General features: G+C 39.9%; 1 protein-coding gene across 2 annotated transcripts in view; it reads left to right on the top strand.

Annotated features, from left to right (window-relative positions):
- LOC137191948 (low-density lipoprotein receptor class A domain-containing protein 4-like) overlaps window positions 1-27885 on the top strand; it is a 228506-nt gene that overhangs the window by 78710 nt on the left and 121911 nt on the right. For both annotated transcript variants that reach the window (XM_067602457.1, XM_067602456.1), the window contains exon 2: window positions 1447-2322. In XM_067602457.1, the coding sequence (XP_067458558.1) occupies window positions 2283-2322 (40 nt within the window). In that variant the 5' untranslated portion in view covers window positions 1447-2282. The remainder of the gene's footprint in view (window positions 1-1446; window positions 2323-27885) is intronic.

Genomic DNA, 27885 nt, shown 5'->3' on the forward strand with positions numbered 1-27885 from the left:
CTCCTCCTCTCTCTGTTCTTTGATTGGCTCACCTCCACATAGCCAGACTGGATCATTTCAGCCGACCTATTTGAGGATTTGAAACTGTTACTCAGGCATAATTTACATAATTTCCTCAGAATAATTTCAATCCATTTTCTTCAACACGCCGTCCGACCGCGGGCTTTTGAAAGACTCTGGACATTAATTTGGCTTAGTCACGAGCAGACAAAATGATGAATCACAAGTAAGTCATGTAACAAGGTAAATATCCCCTCTACGTCACGCCGGCTCAGTCCTCGCCTCTACTTTTCCATTTGTCAGGTCACAAGCTGTTGCTGTGTATCCTTACTGTGATAAGGCTCGATAAGAACAGAGCTGAGATAAGACTCCGCCGCGGCCTAGTTAACTGAGATCTGTCGAGCTTTTCCAAACCTCAGACAGGGTGTGTGTTTGTTTACTGTCTGTCTGCTTTTTGCACCAACAGCCCCCACCACCACCCCCCCCCCCTTCCCTCGCTCTCCCGTCTCGTGTCATTTCTCCTCTTGAACTTTTTCAAACCTGCGTCTCCTTACTCCACGTTTGATTTCAATCTCTTTTACCTGTCCGCCCCCCCTTCCTCTTCTCTCTGATATTTTTCTTCTCTTATCTTTTATTTCTTTTTTGTCGCGTTTACTAGTGTTCCTATTACTGTGTGTTGTCTCCTTCTTTTATTGTGTTTTTCTTAACATCGGCTTTCCCCCCCTATGTGATTTCCCCCTCTTCCCCCTTTTCCCCCCCGTCATACTCCATCCCTCATTTCCACTTGTATGTTCTCAACAACAACAAAAAGAGTAGCTGTTGTTACTCTTTATCCAAAACCGGTCTTCCTCCGATCCCCCACCACCCCCCCTCCTTCTTCTCCTCCTCCTCCTCCTCTTCTTTTTTGGATTTTATTCCTTTCCCAGACACAAAAAAGCGGCACTTGGCACTTTTGAAATGTAAATAAAGTTTTGTTGTTTCCTCAGCTGTAGCCTCCTCCAGCCCTGTTTATCAGGCAGACTTCAAAGTGGCACACTGACATGTGGCTCTATCTCTCCCCTGCTCTGTGAAATAGGGTCACAGGCGGCGCTTGGCTTTCAGAAAAACTTTTCCCTTTCATGTAAGAACCTAGTGGGTGAGAGGAACTAAAGGGGGCCATGCCAGCCAGCCAGCCACCCACCCGCTATCCAAACTGAGACACACACACACACACACTGCAGCTTGTCCTTTACTGTGTGTGTTTGTGTGTGGGAGTGTGGGTGTGTGTGTGGGTGGATGTGGATGAGTGTTGTTTTTTTTTTTTGCGCCTCTCTCAACTGGTCATTGCAGGCCAGCAGTTAGCCCTGGCCGTGTTTTGCTTGGCCGTATCTATTTCTCCTGTTGTTTGTGGTATCTCACGATTTGTTTCACAGAGTTTCTCCTTCTGTCTGTGCTTCTCCTCTCTAGCTGTGATGCCAGTGTGAGAGCGCCTCAGTACCTCTCGCTGAGCTCGGGACTGCAGCGACAGGACGGAAGACATAAGAGGAGAAAGAGAGGAGGACGAAACAGAGAGCAAGCCAGCGAAATCGGAGGAGTACGTGGCAGCATGTTGATTAGAGCTGAGTTTAAGAAACAAACCTGACTGTGGAGGAGACAGAGGCAGACGTATAGAGCGAGAGATAGATAGGTCCTCAGCTCAAAGGCAGGAAAGAGGCTGAGACACTCACTTGAAGCCAGACAGGTTGACAAGTTGAGAGACCTGCCAAGAATTCAGACTACTGGCCATGGCTGTGGGCCTGCTGCTTGGAGGATAGTGTTCAGATCAATCACACCCACACTGCAACTTCCTAAACCTTCATCCATCCTCCTCAGCCCTGATCCTGACCCAAAAAGACCCCTGTATCTCTTCCTTTTGTGCTCCTCTTCCTCTCACTTTTTACCCCGAGTCCTGTGAATTCTGCAGTAGCAACACTGTCAAAAGACAGTCAAACAGTTCAATCATACAGACTCAGCAGTGTAGTTTTCAACCAGCTAACTGGCTTAACATTCAGTCAGAGAAGAGTGACGTCACAGCCTGTCGCTGAGCAGTGGAGAGACAGTCGCCTGCTGCAGAGTTTGACAGCGGCCTTTTATTCCTTCACATGGACTGTTGATGAAGAAAGATGGCAGCGAGACTGGCTGGCGCCCCTTCCTCTCGGCCCCCCTCCCTCCCCCCAGCGGCCGCGGCTCGGACCGGTTAAGGTTGGTCTATTGGCATCCATCGCAGCATCGGCAGCAGCTGGCAGAGCGCTGGAAGGAGCAGTATGCAGGAAACTGACTTACCGGCCACAAATGCCTTTAAAGGTAAACACTGATCATGCGCAGTGTGCTTTGTTTGTGTGTGTTTGTCTTTGTGTGTGTTTTTTGTATTAACCAATGTATCCATCTGTGTCTATATTGAAGAAAAAATGTCTTGACAATGTATCCAGATGTCAGATGGAAACACATTAACCTCTAACCCTAAGCCCAACCAAAGTGGAAACTTTTTTTAAACTATCAAGTGTTTTTTTTAAACACTTTTAACACTTTAAAGGCCCCATGGGACAGAAGTCAGAGCATCTTTAGCTTCTGTACTGTGACGTATTTCCCAGTGAAACAGAATATTTGAGCGGTGTGGTAACAAGAGGGATTTAAATCAAATCCTTTGCATTTGATTGGACAGCTAAGAAGTGGGTGGGGCTTAGGCTATATGGGGCTGCAGAGAGAAAGGGAGATAGAGAGGACTGTTGGCTCCACACACACCTCTCTCACCTGCTGTTAGATCAGGAGGAAGACGAGGGAGGGATGAATGAATTAGACCTCAGCCACATTGTTTTGGAGATGAAAACAAAGTTTTTGCCCACTGATATCCAAACACACGTCTCTTCCTGCCTCCCCCCATATTGCTCTTTTGGCTACTATGACAGTGAGATGCAGTTTTATCTGACCGGTGTGTCTAGCTACTCACCCAAAGTCACATTTGATTGGATGAACTTTTGTTAACACCCCTGAGTGCAGGATGAGTCATCAAACATTTGTATTTTTTTACAGGAAGAGAAAAGACAGGGATTTGAATAAACAGGTCCTTCTGTAATTTCCCTCCAGTCTCTCTCTCGTCTAGTTTATGAAACAGATTCATAAAGCCCCGGCATACACAGAAATCTTTTGCTCAAGTTGAAAAACTTTCAACTTCTTGCCACTTTGCAAAAGTGAAACCAAAAGATCTCGTTTCTGGGAGCTGCCATCATGATTGTGTGACATCATTTGGAGCCAGAGTCTGAGTAGTAGAGTCGGGCAGTGGGACACGCCCCCTCAGCCGTCCCGCCGTCTGACGGAGGAGTGGCTGTCACAGCTGTGACTTATGGGACTTATGACCTATACTGCAGCCAGCTACCAGAGGGCGATTGAGATGTTTTGGCTTCACTTTTAGGGAGCTGTCATGTCGTCCATCTTTATATACAGTCTATGGTTACACTGACTGAGTTAAGAGTGCCCTTCGGTGAAATGATCATATACCACAATCTTCTGCTCATTGTAAGTTTATTCAGTGGAGGAGGAAGGACACACGGAGGCAGGTTGTAATTTTTTTTCTCTCCCAGATGAAACAAAAGGTCAGGCTAGTTTTGGATGAGGCTGTGAAAAAGTGTATACAAAAATGAAAAAATCAAAAACTTCCTCCCCCAAGGAGCTTCTAGGCCTGCCTTTTACACGGGAAGCCCCGCCCACGCCCAGACAAACCAGTCAGAAGTTAGTTCACATCAATTAAAACATATCAACATTATAATAATATAATTATAAACAATATAGACAGTGTCTAATTATTAAAATATAAGATATTAAGGGTACTTTAAAAAGACTTTTAAATATTTCTGCTAGTACTCCAACCCACATGGTACAGTCAGAGATCTCCTCATTATAAAATCTGCTGGACTCTCCCATTGGCTGTTTGACACTCTGGACTGAAACCTGGAGGTAACATGGATGGAAAACACATGGAAACAAACATTTAGTAACTCAAATTGAATATAAATGAATGTACGTGTGATGTGTGTGAGATGGAAAATATCAGATATCAGCAAAAACAATATCTTGCATCCCTGAAACACATATAGTGGGATATTTTCTAAATGCAACAGAAATAGACTTGAACTGTAAAAAAACACGGGGGGTGTCTGTGAGACACTCGGAGTCAGTGTCGATTACCACATTTAATCATATGAAAGCGTTTCTGTTCCATGAGTCAAAAAGTAATCGTGACTAAAGTAATCGTGTTAAATAATCGTGATCTCAATATTGATCAAAATAATCGCGATTATGATTTTTGTCGAGCAGCCCTACAATCCTGTAAAAATATTTTGGTGATATAATATGCATGTGAGGATATTTAATCACATTTATTATTCATATTTAATAACATTTAATCACATTCATAACATCACAACATACACCAGAACGCACTGCAGCCACAGCTTGCATCTTTCCAGATATGTTGTCATTAATGTCAACCTCCTGCTGCAACAGATTTTTCTGTTCTCTGATTTTTCTACAATGAATCTCTGTATATGTGTGCAGTATATGTGTTTCTATGTGTGTATCGACATTTAGGAGGGATCGGGAAGCAGACAGGTCGTACTCTCTGAGGTGAAAAGTTCACAGTGCTGCAGAAAGAAAAGCAGTCCTTAGTGGAAGTATTAGGCTCTGTAGACTTCTCATTAAAACATCATCACTTACTCTGATTATGATTGTTGTAATCAAAGTTATATGCAGGAGTACAGAGGAGACCGGCTCTTTCTCTGGGGAGTAACCTCCAAGTATCACGCAAACTAAATATCAGCCAGCACTGATTAATGAACAGGTTAAGACCTGTGACATGCTGACTCGCCGTGGTCACATCATGTAATGAAATCACTTCATTATCTTTTTTTTTTTTCACAAAATATTTTTTTATTGAAAAACACTCAAATTGTACACATCAAAGAGAAAAAGAAAGAAAAACAAAAGAAAAAAGAACAAAGGTACAATCTGTTTATTTTTAACCAAACTGAAAATGAGTACAACCCACAGTAAATGTGCGCTTATTCACTAATGAAGAAGCAGAAGAATGCTTTTTAATTAAATCTACCAAAGCAACAGTGTTAGCAGAATTATCAGACAATGGATTAGAGTGAATAAATCACTGAAGAATGAAAAACTAGAGAACTGAGTCACACACACACACACAGTGTCGTCTTTGTTCCTCACTTATCTTGAGTTTTCCAGTAATATCATCATTTTTTGTTCTTTGTTTGTGATCCACTTTTTACATCTTTTTGTTATGAGACATTTTTATTTTAGATGTTGAGTCGTTTTAATCATATTTAGAAAAGGTGCGATTCAAGAACACACGGGTTGCCAAAATAGCTAAATGCTTAACGTTTTTTCACTGAAGACATGTTGACGTGTCTCGGTAAGAAAAGCACAGGTGCAAGTAACAAAATTAATGATGACTGAATTCCATTTAGTGCTTCAGTTTCCTGGTATTGTGCATGCAGGCACACTGTAATGGTTTACTTTGGCTTGTGAATAGAACAAAACCATCGTTAATGATATTAGTAACAGCTGTGCTTTTCCTACTATGAGTCAAAATGTCTGCTGTGAGAAAGGTCTATTGTAACCCCGTCTGGTAAAGTTTGCGACGATTAGACCTTTTGTCACTTGCTATGCAGGAATTATATGATGTCACCAGCATCCATGGACTAATGTGGATGATGGTGTAGTTTGTTCCAACCTAACGGGTGCAACAACACTAGCAGGAGAGTGAGGGAGATGTCAATCAGCCAAAATAATTAAAATTACTTGTGTGGGTGTAGCATGTGTGCACAGGGGGTTCAAAAAGGTGGTTCACCTAAATTACAAAAAAACATATTCTGTCTTTGTGTTCTGTAGCCATGCAGAATACAAATGGTTTTGGTTTTATTTGCCTAGGTTTTCTGTCACTGAGATTTTTGTCTCAATTTTTAATTTCATTAAAAAAGTCTACAGCAACATCTATTTTCAGAAACAATGTCAGATACTCAGCGAGCAGGTTTTGATACTGTTATGTTGTTGCTGCTTGCAGACTGTTATGCCCGGCTGGTTCAGGAATATAACAAAGAATGGAGATCCACACAGTAACAGCTTAAGTAACCCGATGATTTATTAAAGATAACTCAGCAAACAAACTATGAGATGTAAAGTCAATAGTGAAGAGTTGGTGATGGATGCTATGAAACTGTGGGTACTAACCTGAACTATTTATAACATGAACCAAGGCTAAACTAAACACAAACAAAACACAAACAAAACCAAATTGAGTGCCTGTACAGCACCAACCTTCCAGGAGGGAGAGAGAGGAAGCCATCTTGGAATCACCCAGCTTATAAAGGCTCCCAGCAGGTGACACCAATCCCTTGATGAGGTGTGAGGGGCCAGACCATCAGGGAGAATCTGGAAAGAGGGAAGCAAACAGATACTGTACTAAGGTCTAGGGCCGTGGCAGACTGAAACAGTCCTCCGCGTGCTCTCCATCATGTGAACAAACAGCTCCCTCTGACAAATTTATGCAGATAATACACCCGTGAAGGTGACTGATGATATTCTCAACAGCGTCGTCTCATGTCGCCTTCCAGTCCGGATTTTCAAGCTGCTGCAGTGAATTTCACATTCTGTCATTTTCTCTTTGATTGCTGAGAGTTTGGAGTCCTGCTGTGATGTTTCCATTGGCAATGTTAACCAGAGCACACGTAGGAATGTGCCTCATCCACTCAGCGCTGATTTGTCAAAGCTATTTGACGTGCAGCTAAAGCTTGCTCCATCGCTTAAACAACTAGGAGAACATAGCAGTTGACAGAACCTTTATTCTGAGGAAGCTGGGATCTCCGAGACAGACATCTCACTCTGTGAGCTTCCAGCAAACCGCACTGACTGACGGACTGAGTCACTGACAGATTGACTTCTAACTTAGCTGACTGCTCTGTTGTTCCCTATGAGTTAATTAAACTGAACATGGAGCCTAGTGGGCCTGGTGCGCAGTGAATGTGCTGTGTGGTTAAGATTCTGATTAATGCACTGGCTTCAAATCTTCTAACACAGACACTAGCTTATCTGTGGATATGTGTATGCACCCCGCTGTTATTATTGGTGTGGTCAACTACTGCAGATATTGAGAAATCACTCCAGAGCTGAGCCTTCCCTCTGTTCTCAAAGCACACGTATTACATAATTCATCAGCTGTGTGTGTCTGGGTTAGTTCTGGACAGTCTCCGCTGAGGCCCTGAAGGGGTGAAGAGGGGAATGAAGTCATCGAGCGGTAGTAAACAAATGCGCCAACATTCAGATGTAGGCAGACACCGGTGGTCGATAGCTGCAAGGTTAGCGTAAGGTTTTGTTTACTGTGCGGGGTTCACGTCAGGTAAAATACACACACACACCGACTGCCTGGCCTTCTACTCAGAACAGCCAGGTTTGTGTGTGTGTCTGCGTCTGTGCTCAGCGCATTTTAGTCAACACTGATTTCCATGGTGAGCTTGTCACTGTATACATTGTAGGAAGACAGCGGTTCATGTGCTGAGGCAACACTGGAAAATAACTTTTTCCTCCCATCACAAACTTTCACCTGACCTGCCTACACTCTTCTCTGTACTCTCTGTACTCTCTTACTATCGTATATCCGGTGTTCACTCCTCCTGCCTTGTGTCCTACCATAATTGCTTCTCCTTCTTTTCGCCCCTTCCTTCCTCAGTGTATTGTCTGTCAATGTCTTTCTCTGTATTTCCTTTGAACAGATGTTTTCTTTATTTCTTCTCTTCCCTTCTGTCCGTCCCATATTTCTGCTCACCTGATTTGTCTTTCCTTTTTTCTTCCTCCGCTATTGTTCACCCATCTTCACTTCAAATTTGCTTTGTTGGCATGAATGTCACAACAACAATATTGCCAAAGCATCAAGAATCAGTGAAACAAAATAAATATATTTCATAAATGAAAATCAAATTAAAAAAATCTAATCTGCATCTCTCTCCTAACTCTTTGTTTTACATCCCTCATACCCCTCCCTTCCCCCTTCATTCACTTTTCTTTCTTCTTTCTGTCATTCTTGTGCTCCTTTACTCTCAACTGTTGATTCTTCTCTCCATGTCCTCTTCCCCTCTTTCAGTGTATGTACAGCAAGTTTAACCAGTGAATTACAATTATCCTCCTCTTCCTCAGTTGTTTGTCAGTCTCTTTATGGAAAACACAGTGGACAGACATTCTTCTTATTTAAGTCTTTAAAGTTGCACCCAGCTCTATTAGGCCTTTTAGCCTCTTTTAACTAATAGTTTTGGTTTTCCGGCTCGCAAATTCCACTCTCATCAACCCTGTCTTCAGACGCAGCAGGCAGCTGTTAAAAACCAACTCCAAGGGCCAGATGCGATGCGTACACACAAAAACCGTGCATGCGCCATTTCCTGCACATAAACTGATATTTGTAAACACAGAATGTGCACACCTCATGCATTCTTGGCATACATGTTTTTCTAAAGCAATCTGAGGGCGATGAGATGAAATACAAGGTGAGAGACAGAGATTTGTAAAATGCCGATCAAAGACTCATTTACAAACGTAATGTTGATTCATCATTTTTGTGTGAGTAATTTTATCATTTTTTTAATTTACATAGGTGTCAACATTTTATTTTGCTGTTAACATTATTTTTATTTTATCCTTAGTTGTGACACATCTTGTAAAGCCGTGCATAATGACTGTTCTGCTGTTGGAGAACCTCACCGGTGCAACACAATCCATGAGACGGCAATCCTTCTTTCCCATTCATTTCACTGACAGGTGTACAGACTGGTGGGCCGCTTGTTGATATGAAAACAGCTGGTTCAGGGTGTGTCCTCATCCATTTGTGAATAATTATGGAAGTGGAAATGAGGCTCATGCATGTGTGCCCAGTTCCTCAATGACTGAGATGTATAAAACAGAACCATGCGTACATACGGCTTTATAAATTTAACAAAAAGAATGTATATGCATATTTCTGGCTTTGTGTAGAATTATGACTAAAACTGTATATATGCACAGAGTTTTATATGTGTGTCGGTGTGTACGACCCGCCCCTCTCCTGCTATGTTCTCCAATCATATACCTGCTTTAATCCGTCCACAACTTTCTAACACTAAAAGAAATGCCGTTATACCCACACTATGTACAATGCTGCCTGAAATCTTATCGTTGCATTTGCAGTCCTCCAAACTCACAATTATATCACAAAATATGCTGGTGGCACCACAGACTTCTCTACTCATAGAAGGCAACGTGTGCTGACAGTAAAGTTATGAGAGTCAACAAAATGAAAGCAATGTTAGCATTAGCAGATAATGCTACTTCTAACTGGCCCCAACTCAATCCAGTTATTGAAACCATGAGCTGTTGTATTTAGAAGGACATGCACTCATACAGTGTTATTGAAAGCAACAAACACAGAGGGATGAAAATGACCCAGGAACTGAAATAAACAGCATCCAGTCAGAGGCATTTTAATGAAAAATTCATCTGCCTTAGGGACTGGCCAAAACCAGTGTATCACTTCCTGTGTTCACTGCTGTTTGTGTGTGCATCATTTTCTGGAGCATTTCTGATTCAGTATATACTGTATTTGCCTGAATATAAGACAACTGTATAAGACAACTATATATACTATACTATAACTATAGAACTATATTCATTATTGATTAATCTGTTGATTGTTTTCTCAATTAGTCAATGAATTGTTTGGTCCGTAAAATGTCAGAAAATGGTGAAAAACGTCGATCGCTGTTTTCCAAAGCCCAAGATGACATCCTCAAATGTCTTGTTTTGTCCCAACTAGCAGTCCACAATTCAAAGAGATTCAGTTAACTGTCACAGATGACTAAAGAAACCAGAAAATATTTACATTTGAAAAGCTGGAATCGGAAATTATAACTCAAAACGATTAATCAATCATCAAAATAATTGGCGATTAATTTGATAGTTGGCAACTAATCAATCAATCAACTAATCGTTTAAGACTTTTTAAAGATACAACACACTTTGGCACTTGTTCTGTTGGGAGAGTTTCCCAGAGCAGAGATACTATTAACCCAAGGAGAAGACGGTCCTCATCCTTAAAACCTTTTCTATGGTTAACTGTTAGTGATACCATTAAAGCAGAGCATAAATCCCACGTTTGTTTAGCTCGTCTGTCTGCATACTCACACGCTCTCTGGTCAAAATTATTTTCTGCAGCAGTTAGCATTTTTTAGACTTTCAGTCTCAGTCTTGTTCAGTCTTTTTGAGCTCCTCATCATCTGCCACAGTAAAGATGTCAGAAGATGCTTGCGACTCAGTTTCACTGGTCTTTAATTCGTTCCCTCTGTGGCAGAAAAACAGGTTACACAAGACCTCAGAAACTCCTGCAGGTCAGACTGAGCCAACGAAAGACTTTTAGGGCAATAAATGCTCTCTGTAGGAGGTGGTGTTACACCGGTACTCTCTCCATTCAACAAGATTATCTGATCAGTCCTCGAATGTAAGACAACCCCCACTCTTTCAAATGTAATTTCCAGAATAAATATTGTCTTTTATTTGGGCAAATACAGTATTTGAAAAAATAAGAATATAACATCTTTATCACAGCCGAATTGAATCACACAGTATCCTATGATAACAAATGTATCTGTATTGTTTTTGTATCGGCCCTGAGATGAGGTCCTTGGGGAAATCAGTCAATAAAGGAGATGAGAACTTTTACAGTCAATGGGCATTTTTGATTCGGATTTTGTCTGCTGGATTGCAATGTTTCATAAAGCAAGAGGCAACCAGAAATCAAACTACAATAGTTTTTACATACAATGAGTGAAAGCTCAATGAAAAGAAATGCCTAGCTATTTATCCTCTTTAGAAAAGAGAAATAATAGCAATAAAGGCCTCAAAAAACAGTAGATACAGGGGTGCCTTCAAATGCAGGGAAAGTAAGTCTCCATCTTAATCTATCTAGTGTCATCTTTTTTGCACCTATATTTTGTACTCCCCCCGTACCCATCTCGAGGCAGTCGATATACAGCGAGACAGTACTGCAGAGTCACTCTCAATCCCAGACTACCTCCCTCTTTCTCATCCTCCCTGTCCTCTCCTTTCCTGCGTTTGACACATTTTCTCACTCTTCCTCTCCCTCGGTGGTCACCTTTTTCTGTCCATCTCCATTTATCTCACTCTGTCTGTCATCCCTTCCTCCTCCCTCTTCTGCTGTGTCTCTCGCAGTGTGGTCTCCCACCACAGTCAATCCATATTGAGCTGTACTAATGCGGAGCCCTCGCCCATCCATAAAGTGACTGACAGCCTGGGGTTATTAGAGGAGTGCCTCCTGCCCCTCTGCCTGCCTGCTGCCTAGGGCTGAGGCCTCCAACACATTGAATGTCTGGCCGTCTATCTCTCTACCTGCTTCATCCCTAACAAGCCTGAGATGTAGGATTTATTTTTAAGATTGTCTTTTAAAGGTGTAAGCTTGACTGAGTTGCTACTATTTAACCAAAATTAGATGAAGGTATGGATTTATCTGAAGGATGATTCAGTTTTATTAGATCTTATTTTCATAGTTAATTACTTTGTTATGTAATTACTATAACCCTTTATGCATTTCTGAGTAACATGTTACAGTAATGTTGCTGGCTAGACCTAGCATTTTCTCGGCTAGTTAGCGTGCTCCTAGCGTCTTATCGCTTAGCTCACCAGTTACTTCAGCAGTCACTACATTGCCTAGCTTCCAGATGAATGTTGCTGTGTCATTTTCTGGTCCGTCGAGGCCTTAAAAGGAAAACTATGGTTTACAACGGGTTTTTATTTTTGTTTTATTTTTGTTCAGTTCTGTCGGTCTTGATACAACTTTTTTGTTATCAATTGTTATTATTTCCAAAGAAAAAAGCAGAGCAATAATTTATTGCAATGACGACACAAAATAACAAAATATAATAAAATAAAACAAATCCCATTATGACCAGAAAAGGGTATTCCCTCCCTCCCACCCATGTGGTGCCCAGTTCTCTCCCCTCCCACCACACAGTAGTTCAACATTACATGATAAAGAGATTTGTAAAATTCCAAAAATACATCAGATCACACTTACATACATTATAGTGTCATATGTGTACATACTCAGGCCAGCAGCTGTTTAACCTCTGCTGCTGCAGAGACCCATGCCTGGAGAGTCAATTCTTTAGCCCCATGTATTCTAGCTATAGATTGTTCCATGTGCACAATGTTAGGAAAGACATCAACCATTGTGTACGGGTAAGAGAATAAGGAGGTTTCCATCTAGAGCTAGCTTTTTTTTTGCTGCAGTAAGACCTGCAAATAAAATAAAGATTTGGCAGGTGATAAGTCAAGTGATGAGGTGTTATTCAGAATCAACAATATGGGACAACAAGGAATGTGCACACTCAGTAGATTTGATAGTGTAAAGGTTACTACTTTCCAAAATGAGGCCACCCCAGGCAGTCCTAGTACATATGTATAAATGAGCCCACAAGGCCTAAAGTACATATATGACAGATTGGAGAGGGTGTGAGTTTTATGAGGTGACGTTTTCTAAGAGTAAGATAAAGTCTATGTAAAAAGTTGAAGTGAATGAGTTTGTGATAAGGATTTTTTGACGTGCAGTCCAAGTTGTCATAGAGAGTAGACCAATCAACCTTGGCTCCGAGATGTTCAAACTCTCTTTCCCACACCTGGTGAACAGTGAGAGTATCACAAGAGGAGTTCAGTAACAAATTGTAAATCTTAGTAACAAATCTAAACCACTTGACTGAACACCCACGTTCAATAAGACATCGAGCTCATGGTTGTGTAAAGAATGCCTCCAGGGAACACCATAGGCATGTATGGATGCTCTGAGTTGCAGGTGTAGGAAGAATGAAGAGCTGGGTAAGTTGAATGCTGCTCGCAAGTCATTAAATGTTCTGACACCATTCTCATTACAGATGCCAGACAGAGTATAGATACTTTTATTACTCCATTGGGGAAATGAAAACGGGACTCCTCCCATAAGAAGAGCAAAATTATGGAAAATGGGACTGTGGTTATGCCACTTTAACTGAGAGTGAGTTGCTTTTTCTACAGTGTGCCAAATTGATAAAAGGAAAGACATTATAGGGCCCAGCTTAGATTTGGAGTGTTTAGGAGACAGCTTTGAACATATTAAGTCTTGTAAATGATGTGGAGAGGCCAAGTTTTCCTCTATAGCCTGCCATGAAACTGATGCATTGGGGTCTAACCAGACTGATAATGGGTGCAACACATAAGACCAAAAATACAATGTGAAGTTGGAGAAGGCTAGTCCTCCTTCCTGTCTGCTACATTGCAGAGTTTTTAAGGCAAGGATGCTTGCCCTTCCAAATAAATTTTGATATGAGACCGTGGATCTTGTCCCAGTAACCTTTGGGGGGGAGAAAGGGGTAACATAATAGAAAAAAAGTTTACCCTTGGTAGAATATCCATTTTTATGATGGAAATACGAGCTTGTAAGGTAAATGGGAGAAGTGAACATTTTTCATGTCAGCTTCCAGTCTATTTAAGATACCCTGAAAGTTGTTGGTTGTAATTGAGTAGAAGAAGGGAAAGATATCCACACCCGGGTATTTAAAGGACTTCACCACTGGAATGTGAGATGGTATGGTGGAAGGGACAAAAAATGAGTTTAGTGGAAGTAGTGACGACTTAGACCAGTTAATTTCATACACCTACAGAGCACTAAATTCTTCTAAAGTGCCCAAGGCTTGGGGAATGGAAGTTGGGGCATTGTCTATGTATAATTAAATATCAGCAAATAATGATAAATGGTGTGATGTGTTGCAAAAGGTGATGTGCAAATCAAAGGGTGATGTCTTATCTTTTGGTCTAATGGCTCGAACGAAAGAGCAAATAATAAACGAGAGGGAATGCATCCCTGCCTAGACCCCCATGAAATGGTAAAGGAGGGTGAAAAAATGTTCCCTGTAATGATCATAGCTTAGGGTTAGCATACAGGATTTTAGCCATCTTGATGAAATTTGGTACCATCCGTAAAAACTCCCATTCCAGGTGATAGAAGACCTGTTAAGCATCTGTAGAGAGGACTGCTCAAGGTGAGGGTATATCCTAGGAGAAGTTAATCACATGTGGAAGTCTACGTATATTGTCTGCCGCTTGATGGGTTATAATAAAGCCAGACTGATCGTAGCATATGAGTTTGGTCATATGTGTTTCAAGTCTAATAGCTAAGACTTTTGCATGAATTTCAATTTCGGCATTCAAAATTGACAAAGGCCTGTAACTGTTACAGATGGTCTTTATTTAGTTTTAAAAGAACAGTCAGAATGGCAGAATTGGCATCCATATCAAAGAATCCCCTATCAATAGAAGTAGTAATCATCTGTAACATAAATTGACCTAAGCAATCCCAAAAGACAAGGTAGACTTCAGGAGGGATGCCATCCTAGCCTGGTGATTTGCCTTTTTTCAGTGATTGAGTGGCATTTTTGAGTTCCTCAAGGGAAATGGGAGCCTGCAGTTGATCAAATTCCTCCTAATTTGGGGATGGAAGATTTAGATTCTGCAAATGCGATTGTCAGATGTCTCTGTCTAACTATGTAGATTAATGATTAACGCACAAAGACAGAAGTATGCACACGCATTCTTTTCATCAGATTTATAAAGCTGTGTGTACGCATGGTCCTGTTTTTATAAATCTCAGTCATTGAGGAACTAGGTGCACATGCACGAGCATCATTTCTACTCCCACAATTATTCACAAATGGATGAAGACACGCCCTGAACTATCCGTTTTCATATCAATTTGCTGCTTGCTTCACCAGTCTGCACACCTGTCAATGAAACAAACAGGAAAGAAGTAATGCAGTTTTACAGATTGTGTTGCACCGGTGAGGTTCTCCAACAGCAGAACAGTCATTATGCACGGCTGTTATAGCATCCATAACATTAATTCATCACATGGACCTGTAAACCATTGTTGGCAGTGATATCTTAGAAATATAATCAATGATTAGTTTGTAGCGCTCATATCTAAACCGACTTTACAAGATGTTTCACAACTAAGAAAAGAATAAAAATAATATTAACAGCAAAATAAAATGTTGACACCTATGTAAATTAAAAGAATGATAAATTGAATCACACAAAAGTAATTAATCAATGTTACCTTAATAAATGCGCCTTTGATTGGCATTTTACAAAAAACAAACAATGCTTTACTAAAAGATTATGTCACCTTATATTTCATCTCCAGCTCATCATGTCACCTTGAGATCCTTTAGAAAAACATGTGTACACCTGGTCTGAAGAACACGTGATGTGCAAACATTCTGTCTTTATAAATACCAGTTTAATGTGCAGGAAATGGCACATTGATGGTTTTTGTGCATACACATTATTTATGCATCCAGCCCCAGGAGTTTCCTCAGTTAATGGGACTAATGTTAAGATGGCGGTTGTTGGTCAGTATACCTCCAAACCATATGACTGGCTGTTTAAATTTTAGTGCCCATGTTTTAAGTGGGAATCATAACTGAGCATTCTGCATAGCTGTGGAAAGACAGCTTGTTACAGTGTGAGCAGGTAGAGAGGAACAGAGCTGAGCCACGTCGGACCCCACATGTGATGAGTGCTGAGAAAGAGGAAGGGTTGTGTATCATGAGCAAAAACATACTATTAAAAGATGATCAAGAGTCAACTCCCATCAACATAAACAGACACAATCACACATATGCTTAATGGCTTGATTCCACCGTGCGCGGCTACATCACAGCAGGAACGTGACGCAGCCACCAGAGCTGATAACAGTCACTCTAGTCAATGCTTGTGATCCGACCAGATGCGCCGCAGCACGTTTCAGAAGCATCCCTGAAGCGGCGCCCCACTCTGCACTGCTAAATTCAGTCCATTTTTGATGGAAGCTGCGTCAAGCTGCACAGAGCAGATTGAGCCAGGCAGGAAGTCAGACACAGGAAAGGCCTAGAGCATCCGGTCAGTTTTCAGAATAAACCACCCTGTGCAGACTCCCAATTGTATTTCACACCACCACATCAACATTACGTCATAACTGGTGGCATCAGGCCAGAAGTCAACTGGTTTGTCACCATGGACAACAAGAGGTTCATCTTTGAAGTGAAAAATCACAAGATGACATGGTAGAAGTACAAAAATCAAGGAAAAATGACCAAATCAATGTCAGAGGAAAAGTAACCTTTTGTTTGTTTGTTGTTCTCTTTATAAATCCATGGTTGTTACACAGATTATCGCGTGATCTTGTGTTTCTTGTGCAATCTTATGATTCTCGTGTGATCTCATGATTCTTGCATGATCTGAGGATGTCATGAATCCAGCTGCCTCGCATGGTAGAGGCAGCGCCCCACTTATGAAACACTCCTGGTGGGGTGTGAAGCTGTGTGGAGGATAGAACAAAACTGCGTTGCAGCCAGAACACAACGCAGCGGAACCCGGTGAAATCAAGGCATAATAAGGCAATCGATTAAAGTTGCATGACTGCTGTGTTAAATGTCTGCACTAAGGTGTAAAAGAAGCTTCTCTAAACCCTGGGTTTTCACAAAATACTGTTGAAAATGAAACAGCTAAGCACAAAATACTTGAAGCCTTTGTTAAGGAGTGTTGTAGTTATGGGATGAAGGATCCAGACTGTTTCTCCTCTAAAGTTGTGCATTTGTAATACAGGAGGATACTATAGCATACCAGTGGTCAGAGAGCTGTTTATAATAGATACAACAGTAGAATCTGTATCAAAGGTATCTTTGAGGAATTTTGTGGGAACAATATCTTTTGAACAAGTAGAGCACCTCATGTGGGATACTGTTTGCTGTAAGAACAACAGGAAAAAGGGTTCAGAGCAGTGGAGCAGACTTCTCTGACATCACAGATAAGTCCCAGTTAAGAGGGATATTGTTTTGTGTTTTTCTTTTTTTTTTTTTGGCAAAGAAGAAGACCCCGAACTCCCCCTTCCCTCTGTGAATGTGGCTGTGTTTTATGCTACATTCAAGTGATGTGGGAATATTTACAGAAACATGTTAGTAGTGACAGTGCATTCAAGCACATTTGAGTAAACACCTTGATTCTGGTTTCTAATATAGATAAAGTGATAAGATGATTAAGTTTGAGTTATTCTGTTTTTTTCATGCTTTACACATTTGTACTTGGCCAATGAGTCTTTGGATTTTGTTTGCAGGAAACCAAACACTGGAGCATCAACTGCAAACAAAACTTAAGCACTTGTGTTTTGCACTTTCATTTCATGCTGGGAAATTACAGTAAAGGGCAGCACACAATGGTGGTGTATGAAGTGCATCAAAATAACAGCACCCATAATGTTTCACATCCTGACCACCGTACCTCAACTACGATTTCTGTTTGCATTCATTAAATAAAAGTATGGAGTATTTGCTGTCTGTTGTCACGAGACTTTTTTGTTGGGCAACCCTTAAATTTTATGCTGTAGTCCTCTGTGTCTGCATTCATCCTGTCAACGCAGTGGCCTCATTGAAATGAATGAGGAGGCTGTGTTTTTTGATGCAGTGATATTATTGATCTAAACATGGTATTCCAGTGAATATATCAAACACAGTTTTATACAGTGGGGATGGGGTTCGATTGCATATTATTGCATTCCAATCCAGTATCAAATCTGTTTCTCGAATCTGAATCCTTTCAAATCCCTTACAAAATTGTAGCACCTTATCTTCAGCATTAACAAGTAACGAGTCGCTTGTTTGTTTATTTTTAACAGGGGGGATGGCCCACAGGGAGCACCCCATGACTATATGTTGCTACTTGTCACTTTGATCATGAAGGTGACACTAGGTGTGTGTGTATATAAATATATGTATATATATATATATATATATATATATAATATAGTTTAGAGAATATTATCAAAACCAAGATGAAACTGACAAAAGGGCAGGACTCAAAGAAGGCACAATTACAAATTTGTCTGCTACTTCAGCACCATGGACAGCATCATGGATTTATCAATACACAGCACAGTTAGGCTGCTGATATTTCAGAGCCATGGTCGGGGCCATAGATTTACACAAGCCTCAGTCAGATAAAGCACCAATGAGTCAGGTAGACTAGACTAACGTATTCAACCAAACAACCCCTCTGCCCCTGCTGTCTCTCTGCTACTGGGGGATAGAGAGAGGGGATGGCAGGTTTTTGGTCATTTTGCTAACAAGATGCTGTGGCATCCCCCTCAAAATGGCTAAAATAATTACAACTCAAATATGTCTGATCACCTCTTGTTGGCTGGAAAGGAAGAAACACAACAATTTTTGGTTACAGCATATTTGATGTTCACAACCTGCTATAACCTGATCCTGATTCACAGCTATGAAGCTGATCAGATCAAAATTTTGATATACTGTATGTATCAAATGGGAGACTCTTACATTAATGTGAGATGATCAGCTTATCATTTCTCTAGAGATGAGTTGCCACTGAAACTACAAAAATTGAAGTAATGTTAATTAGGTACAGCTAATCTAAAATGCAGCCGATGATGACGGCCATTTTAAGCAGCAACAGCCACTGCCAGATAATGTTCTGTAAATTGCTTATTGCTAAAACAAAAGAGTGAAGAGTGAGGAGAGATGAAAGGTTTGATAAGAGATAATGAATCCAAGTATTTTGCTGGCTGAGAAGTGGATCAATAATGGAACTGGCTATCAGAACCCCTTCCTACCCTACGGTATATGCCTAACCTCCACATAAGACTGATGTTGTTATAATGCCAGCACAGACGTTCCAGTTTGATCGTCAGATGATGTTGAAAACTACAAGTCAAACCTGACTCATGTTGAGTAGGCTAAACTCTGGATGTCTCTTTATGGCAAAAGTCAAACAGTTGTATGAATGAAAAAACTAACCTGCGGTGAATTGGTGACTACATATTGAAATTCATATAAAATTTTGTTTTGCTTGGTAAAACCCCCCCCAAAACAGTGTATAATATGTAACACAGTTGCATGGTGGTTTTGTTTGTCTGTCAAAAATATCAGTAGAAAAAAAGATATTTATATTTAATGATTGAAATAAGAAAACAGATTTTTTCACTGGTGGGAGGGACGCGTCTGTAGCAGGACTGAATGAAACACTGCTCCATACAGTAATACAGGCTAGTGGTCAGGTCCTGTGTGTGTGTGTACGCATGTGTATCCATATTTGTTCGATATAATTGCAAGATACATGACAAGATAATTGCATGTGTGTGCGTGTTTCCGTGTATGTGGTAGTGTGTGTGTTTCTGTACATGTGTGTATTTATGTACGGCCCATATAATTACAAGATTTATGACATGATAATTGCATGCATGTGTCTGTGAATGTGCGCATATGTGCATTCATATTTATTCATTATAATTACAAGGTTTGAGATAAAACGTTTTTGTGTGTGCCTGCATGTGTGTGTGTTGGTGTGTACTGCAGAAACACACTAAGTCAGACAGACAGTGAATCATCCATCCCCGCCTAATTTCTTCATAGCTGTCTGTGTGCGAGTGTGTGTGTGTGTGTCAGTATGCAAATGTTTATTCTGTAATGTTTCAGGTTTATGAAGCGAAAGTGTGCGTGTGTGTGTGCTGCTATGCACTCTTGTCTGAGCTGTGTGTGTGTGCGTGTGTGTTTACCTTGTCTCTCAGTGCATAGCTGCCTGCTGTCTGATTTTGTCTCCTTTATTTACTTCCCATCCAGCTTATTTACTAGTCAGTCAGACATCCACCCAGCCCACGATTACACTGACCTAAATAGGCACGTCGTGTGTGTGTGTGCGTATGTGTTCCATGTCTATTTGTATTTGTGTCTACAAGTGTGTGTTTATGTACGCGTTTATATCTGTGATTGTTTACCTGTGTGTGTGTGTCTGTGTGTGTAGTCCAGCTCAGTGTAGTCAATAGCTGTAATGAGGCTGCTGTCATTGTGTAGCAGCCACATTAATGCTTCAATCTCCCCTCCCTAAATTCCTGTGATTCCTCAGATAGCAGCAGACCTCCATCCAGCTGCAATGAGCCTCCTTACTCACACTCCATTTCATACTGCTGCTGTCTGTGTCATGACACAACACAGTCCCAAAATATCAACATATGAGGAAGATAACATTAGAAACAGTGAGCACAGAAACTGACGCTTAGACCTATGTTTCGGTGACTGAATTTATATTTCATTTTTCTTAATGTGTTATTGACTCATCGGGATCAATAGTTGCTTGTCACAGATGGAACCCACAGTGTTGGTTTGTTTAATTATCAACAATTATCAATTATCAATTAACAAATTCAGTATTGAAGGCTTTGGCACATTGGTCAGCTGGAAGTCTCCACAATGGCACTGCTAACAGAGACAACACCACAGAAGAAGAGCGCTCTGAATGATGGATTCATGATGGTTTAAGTATTGCCCTTTCATAAAGACATATTAAAGAAAACCTGTTTGTAACGTTGGCCCAAGTGGTGATAACCCTGATGACATCATCATGGTTTATTTTCTCGGTTTTCTCTTCTCTTGACAGAGCTCCTCCACAGCCACAGATGAGGTGATTTTACTTATTTTGGCTGATTAGACCTCTTCTCAGTACTGTGAGGGCATGTTCAGACTGTAGCTGTGTCTCAATTCAGGGGCCGCATCCTCCGAAGGACGTGGTCTACAAAGGCGTGTCCCTATAGACCGCGAAGGTCGAACCCAGCGGTGCTAAATGAGACGGTCTTGTCTACAGAAGATTTCGTACTTGCGTCACCAGCTGTTTCTCTATGGAGGGTTTTAAGGGCCAAAACTAAATATATAAATACATAAATAATTATATAATTAAATGCTTAAATAAATGAATAAATAAATAATTTAATAATTTAATGCTTAATTGTCACCATAAATAAATAAATCAAAGGTGAATGTTAAATTTAATTGTGTTTTTTATTTATTCATTTGTATATTAATTTATTTATTTACTTATAAACTAATTCACACATTTATTTATCTATTTATAATTTTATTTATTTGTTTATATATACTTTAATTTATCCATAGTGTAACTTGCTGCAGTGAAATTAATAAATGTGTCAACTTCATCCATCAGAAGTCAGGGGGCGGACTCTGCCCGATCGGTGGTTGAACTTGAATCTTACTGCTTTTGCTTCTTTCAAGATGGCAGCGCCCGGTGCGGATCTTAATGAAATCTTCGTGCTACAATGGTAGATATGTTGGCTGTAGCAGAACAGATGGAGGCAAATGCCAATTCCTATGCTTTTTTAGATCAGATTGAGGGCTTCACTAAACGAATTGGAATGATATCAGCCCTGACTGACACAGAAATTAATAAAGCTGTATTCACAATCCCAGATCCTGCTGGGTCTGTAATATTGTTTATTCACCAATCAGAGACTTCAACCCACCCCCTGATTTTTGATGGATGAATTTGACACATTTATTTATTTCACTGCAGCAAGTTACGCTATGGATAAATGAAAGTATATATAAATAAATAAATAAAATGATGAATAGGTAAATAAATGTGTGAATGAATGAATAAATAGATACAAATGTGTAAATATTTAAATACATATGCAGTATAAATGAATAAGATAAATAAATACACAAATAAATTTAACATTTATATATTTAATGTCTCATTTAATTTGTGATTTATTTATTTAAGCATTCAATTGTATAATTTTTTATTTAAGGATTTAATCATATAATTATTTATGTATTTATATATTTAGATTTGGCCCATAAAACTCTCCATATTCCACCCTTACCCTCACGTCACGAAGCGCCGCTCCTGTCGCCTAGCAACCTTGACAGCTGCAGTTGACAATCAGGACACAGCTAGTAGAAATGGAGCCAGAAATTTTAATTTTATTATTGTGGCAGCCCATCCAGGGACTCCCTGCTCAGCTGAACCTAAATATACATAAACGCTTTTTCTAAGAACTTATATTCATAACATGGAATTTAAGACTTTTAAGGACCTGCAGACATCATGTTATTCCAGTTCTTATGTACTTATGTTGTAAATGGTTGTAAAGACTGCTGTAAATGAAATAAACAACGTATTTAACAATTACTTTAATTTAATTCATTCATTAAATATTTTTTTAATTTTCAACTAATCTCATGAGAAGAGAGAAAAGCCTGTCCATTCTTTCTTTCCTCTCCTCTGCCTCTCTGCAACCTCATGTCTTCCTTCATGAGCTGAAGAAGCTCATCCTCTCTCTCTCTCTCTCTCTCTGGCTTCCGAGGACGGGAGGACGATCATTCTGCAGTTGGAACAGCAGCACACTTGCTGACAGCAGCAGCTCAGCTTCAACACACCTACCTGACTGTACTGTGACAAAATAATCTCAACTCAAAGCTCCACTAACACTTTTTTCCTCACAAAAAATAACCCCATTGACACAGAGATGCATTAAATTATGTTATTCAGTCTGTTATGTAGTCATAATAAAAATCCAAACTGTTATGTTGCTTAATAAATTAAAACAAAATTTAATTTAGACTGATCTGTTCATTTAAATACATTTATATTTATTGAAATATGGTGTATCTGTACATATAGAGCCCCAGACGCAGCGCTGTTCTGTCCAGCTTCACTTTACATTCAGACAAACTAATACAAACTAATGTGACAGCTACAATTGTTAGATTTCATCTGTGAGACCAACATTTATCTTCAAAAAGGAATTATATCATACATCAAAATGCTGCGGAGACATTAGAGCCAGCAGTAAATCACCAAAGATCTGCACAGATCAGTTCTCCGGGGATGACAACATCTTGACCGGCCAATCATCTCGGAAGTTGGGCTGCTAGCAGCTGAGATGACCGGATGGTCTCACCCGGCCAGCGGCTCCTCGCATCTCTGAAAATGTCTGAGCAGATTTACAAACAGGTGTTATTTGGATAAACTGACCACATACTGGAATCTAAATGGTTACTTTCTTGCCTGAAAAAATCTTAGAACTTAATGATAAAGTGACAAATTAACAGACCTAGAGCGAAAATTACAACACATTAGCCTGGCTCAAAATCTCCACCATCTCACTGCCAGTTGGTGCGAAAGGCATTCTGGGATAGGTTGGGCCACAAAGGATCCACCCATTGGATCCTCCAAATTCAGGCAAAGAAAGCCACATTTCTCAGCCGCATTTGAAGGAGCCTTCAAAGTGAGACAGCCTTGGTTGCGCCGCTGTGATGCATTTGGTCTTCAAATGCAGTCTTTGAAGGATGGACCCCTGAATTGAGACACAGCTTGTGTTTGCTTGACATCTTTATTATTCTTATTGGTTCATTAAGTTCGGTGACCTAACATAGTTCCACCCACTGTCAACCCGAGCAGAGGTCTAATCAGCCACAACTCAAAATCGGTTTGAGTGATATGAAAAAAAAAACAAGTCCAACTGGTCAATATCTAACTTGATATTGATGATAATGGGTGAAATGTGTCCAGCTGGTGATCAGAAAACTACCTTTCAACCTGGTGTTTGACCTGAAGCGCTGTCTGCTGTCCTCTGCATGTGACTTTTTCCTCACATGTGACTGATTGAGGCATTTTCCTCTAGTTTTCCCAACTTTTAAAAACTTAAGGATTACGACGTGTTTTTCAGATTAATCATTACAAAATGACAGATCCTGATACATCTGGTCTTGTGATCAAGTTATTTGCTACTGTACGCCATGGTATATGTAACGGTTTTTAGTGTGATGTAGCTCATCTGCTCTTTTCCTACAAAGATTCATGTTATCAACCCCATTCCACTCTATTAAAGTTGCTTCTTTTTTGGCATTTAAGGCTTGTCTACACAGGAGGCACTTCAGCCGCTTTTTCAGTCGTCTGTCTTGCATGTAAATTGAAGTGTATTTTTACCCTTCAAGTCTATTTTGTTCTGTTTTATGTGTGTAATTACAGTGATTGTGTATTGGGCTTAGAGAACTGCCAAAGCACAGATAATCTACACTCAATACTGTGCCTGAACGCATCCTATGTAGACACAGAAAGAGGACTGAGGCTGCTGCTCTGCTAACATGTCGATACTGTGATACTCCTCCACAGCTGAGCAACCAGTTGAATGTGTGTTGCTGCCATACATAGTCATGATGTAAATAGCCATGTCAACATTGCTGTTTCAACATTTTATTCTCTTGAATGAGATGATATGACACACACCTAGAGGCTATTTAAAGTCATCATAAAAAGAGCATCATAACCTATGTGAGTGCTTTACCTCAGAATCACCAGGAGTTGGAAAAATGTCTGAGCATAATAACATTTATAATCATTACAACTGTACCTGTAAGACTGTATGTTACACTACATTTCAAGGTCAGTGTAATATATAAAGTCAAACCTGATCAGAAGTCATTATATAGTTTGTGAATGTAAAGTCGCCTCTCTGGACAGAAAAGGTGTAGAAAACATGACCTCAGGAGAAAATTATAATTAGTTAATGTCATATGCATTTGCATAATTATCAAACAGTAACATCACAGACCAATGAGTCACAAATATATTTCAAACCCCTTTGAGTCTGACTTCCTTCACAGTAGGTTTGCTGGACAAACATCTGAACACACTGGTGACATTAACAAAGCTTTGAAAATGTATTTAGGCTGTGCTTTTTCTCAGCACTGTACTGTACAGTACCTTCAGGCTGTTTTGCTCCTGCACTGTGTCTCGCCATCCTTAATGCACTGGACAGATGACTGAACAAAATAGATTGTAACCCTTTTTGCTAAATGTTATAAAATATAATAAAGGTTGTAGAGAATATACTTGGTGTGATATATTGCCAGAAAATCAGAAATTACTAAGATCGACTACGGAGTAAGAATGGACCACTCAACAGTACATTAGAATCAACACTCTGACACAATATCTCCTTTTGGAAGAACAACTCTTCATTTTAAAAAGTTGTAAAGAAAAGTAGAAAATAAAACAATTATATAAAACACAATTATTACCTGGGCAATTAAAAAAAAAAAAAATAAAATTCTAATTTACCGGTAAGTCTCCAGATTCAAGATTCAATTAGATCCCATCTGCCTTCAGTCACTGATATGAACACCGTCCTTGTGTCCAACACCTAGCATCCAGAACTAGCTCATAGTTCTGTTCGTACTACTGTGGAAGTGGTAATTGTTCGTCCTATGGCACTGTAGACTGAGTTGGTTGTGTGTGTGTTAAGACAAAGTCCTTGAAGTCCAGGGTTTCAATCTTCTGCATGCAATGAGTTTCTAGTTCTGCTCTGTTGGGTTGTAGCTCGCCATCACACACCCAACAGTATCCAGGCTCAAACTCCAGGTTGGTCCAAAAACCTGACCTATAGTGGACAAGGTCAGAACTCACATTCAAGCTTCTAATCTTGAATAGTGAATCATAAAATAAAGGCTGGAATATATCTTGTCAGATTCTGTCATTGTACTCTATATTACCTTAAGAACAAGAAACAATTAGAACTAATGAAACATTGGTAATTGTAAAATCCCGTTACCAACAAGAACATAGTACTCTAAAGTTTCAGAGAACTGTGGCTACTAAAATAACTTCTAACTCAGAATTAAAAAGAATACCAAACTATTCCCTCCTTCACATGGCAATTGGCATAAAATGGCTCCACCAACACCAAACATGTGCTCTGTACCCTGCACCATGCAATGGTGGCCTACAGTCACAAAACATTTTAACAGTTAGCAAAGGTACAGTTTAGTGTGCTAAAAGGCACGAATAAGGTGCTTAAAACAACTCAAATAAACACTCAGTGTGTAACAGATGTACAAAGATAAAATGAATCACCTGATTAAATTCATCAGCTAAGTTTATATATTGCATTGCACAAAATTATGTTTCCACTTCGAAATAGCATAGCTAACACTTTAAGCATAATCGAATGGCATTCGCCTTTGCATTCATTAGCATTAGTGGCTAGTGATCTTTAACTTTGGCAGTCAAAAGATATCTCACCAATGCGGGTATTCCTCTGCAACCAGTGACAACAGGACCCCCTGGTAATACTCACATAGGGTAGTTATGTTTAAGGAAGTTATTAGAGCTGCTTTAGCTAACTTTAATCAACTTTTATAGCTTTTTATCCAAGGTTAATGGTTATCACTCATCACTATAGCTGCTCTCTTTCCTGCTGTGGCTCAAAATTGATTGAGACATTGCGCATAGGTTTTGTCAGCTCACAAGATAGAAACTGATACCTGATTGGCTGGCTGAGCTAGCCTCTTAAGTTCACATGTAAAAATGTTTAAAACCAACTGGAAATTAACATTAATATAAAGGAAAATAAATGTTTATCTTTTCAGATTGTTTGTTTATTTTTCCTCAATATGCATCTATCACATATCTTTATCTCCTGTTTTATTAATACTGACAGGTTACTTTCTGTACATTTTATAATATGATTGAACAGATTTCTATGTAACACCTTTTCCTATTCAGGTTAAATTTTATATGCATAGATTATTTAACCTGGGTCACAAGATGATGATGGAAAACAGTGTCTGATTTACAACCATTTCTAAACATTTTCTTGCCTAACCGTTGTCTCCTCGGCACAGCAAGGATAGAGCTTTTTTTTTTTTTTTTAACTGCGTTTTCATTTAATCAGCGTTGATTTGTTTAGCTTGTTTAGAACAGCCAGCCAGACAGACAGACAGACAGACTGCCTATCTGCTCTGATTCAGTTGTTGATATGATGGCTGAGGTTACTGAGTTTAAGACGTTATTTTGGCTCAGCCTGTCGGCACTGCCTGCCTGCTGAGATCCTCTGCTAGGTTGGCTAGGTAGCGTGTGGGCGTGTGTGTGAGCATGTGTGTGCATGGGTATTTCTTTGTTTGTGCACTTGCATGAGTGTGTGTATTTCATGTGTGTTTGTCTGTGTTGCATGCACGTGTGTGTGTGTGTGTGTGTGTGTGTGTGTGTGCGCCTGTACCTTATTCATGTGTGTGGGCGTATGCGTGGGCAGAGCTTTAAAGCTGACAGTGAGCAGGCAACCTGAGGACATATTTATGAGGTTTCTCACTGTCGACGTTAACCAGTGAATATTAACCTGATGCTCTCTCAGCACCTTAAGCTGCAAAACACACAGAGCCAACATTTTCAAATTTTCTTTCTCATCTGAGTAATGCACTGATAAGTCAGTTATAGAGGAAAGCGCATGGAGAAGATGGGAAGAGGGCTAGGTCAGACTGTGCCATTATTGCTGTCAGGTGATTTCATCATGATAAAGATATCATCCATCTGGTATCTAAATGGATGTAGAACCATGTAAGCCTCATTATGTATTAGCTCAAGGCTTCATAAAGTGCAGGATGGGGCCATAAACCCAGCAGCACCGCAGCTTTAACTCACCCTGTCAAGGATGTTCAACTTATTCCCATCTAATTACATCTAATATAGATTAAAATGTACTTAAGATGAATGCATATTTATTAAAAAGTGGTGTTTTTGAACATTGACAGAGCAAAGATCCTTTAGTCATGAGACTAAAAGCACAAAACAAATGTGGGTTCAGCCTCCTCAGAGATAATGAGCAGACAAGAAAGTTGATATTTGATCTGTAGCAAGACAATACTGGAGATGAACCTCACTTTGAAATAAGAAACATTATCATTATGTGGCATTATAATAGTCTCTTTGCCAGCCTATAGAGCCCTATTGTGAACCTGGAAATGTTGAGTACCCCAAAGTTTTATGTTAGAAATGTACAGTATGGGTCCCCAGCATTTAAAAACTGTCGGATGCTGACTTGCATATGTTGGGCAAATTACATAATCAGCATTAATTAGCATAATCACATATATGGACAATATTTCA

This window comes from Thunnus thynnus, chromosome 10 (genome assembly GCF_963924715.1).
Source record: "Thunnus thynnus chromosome 10, fThuThy2.1, whole genome shotgun sequence".
NCBI classification, from domain to species: domain Eukaryota; kingdom Metazoa; phylum Chordata; class Actinopteri; order Scombriformes; family Scombridae; genus Thunnus; species Thunnus thynnus.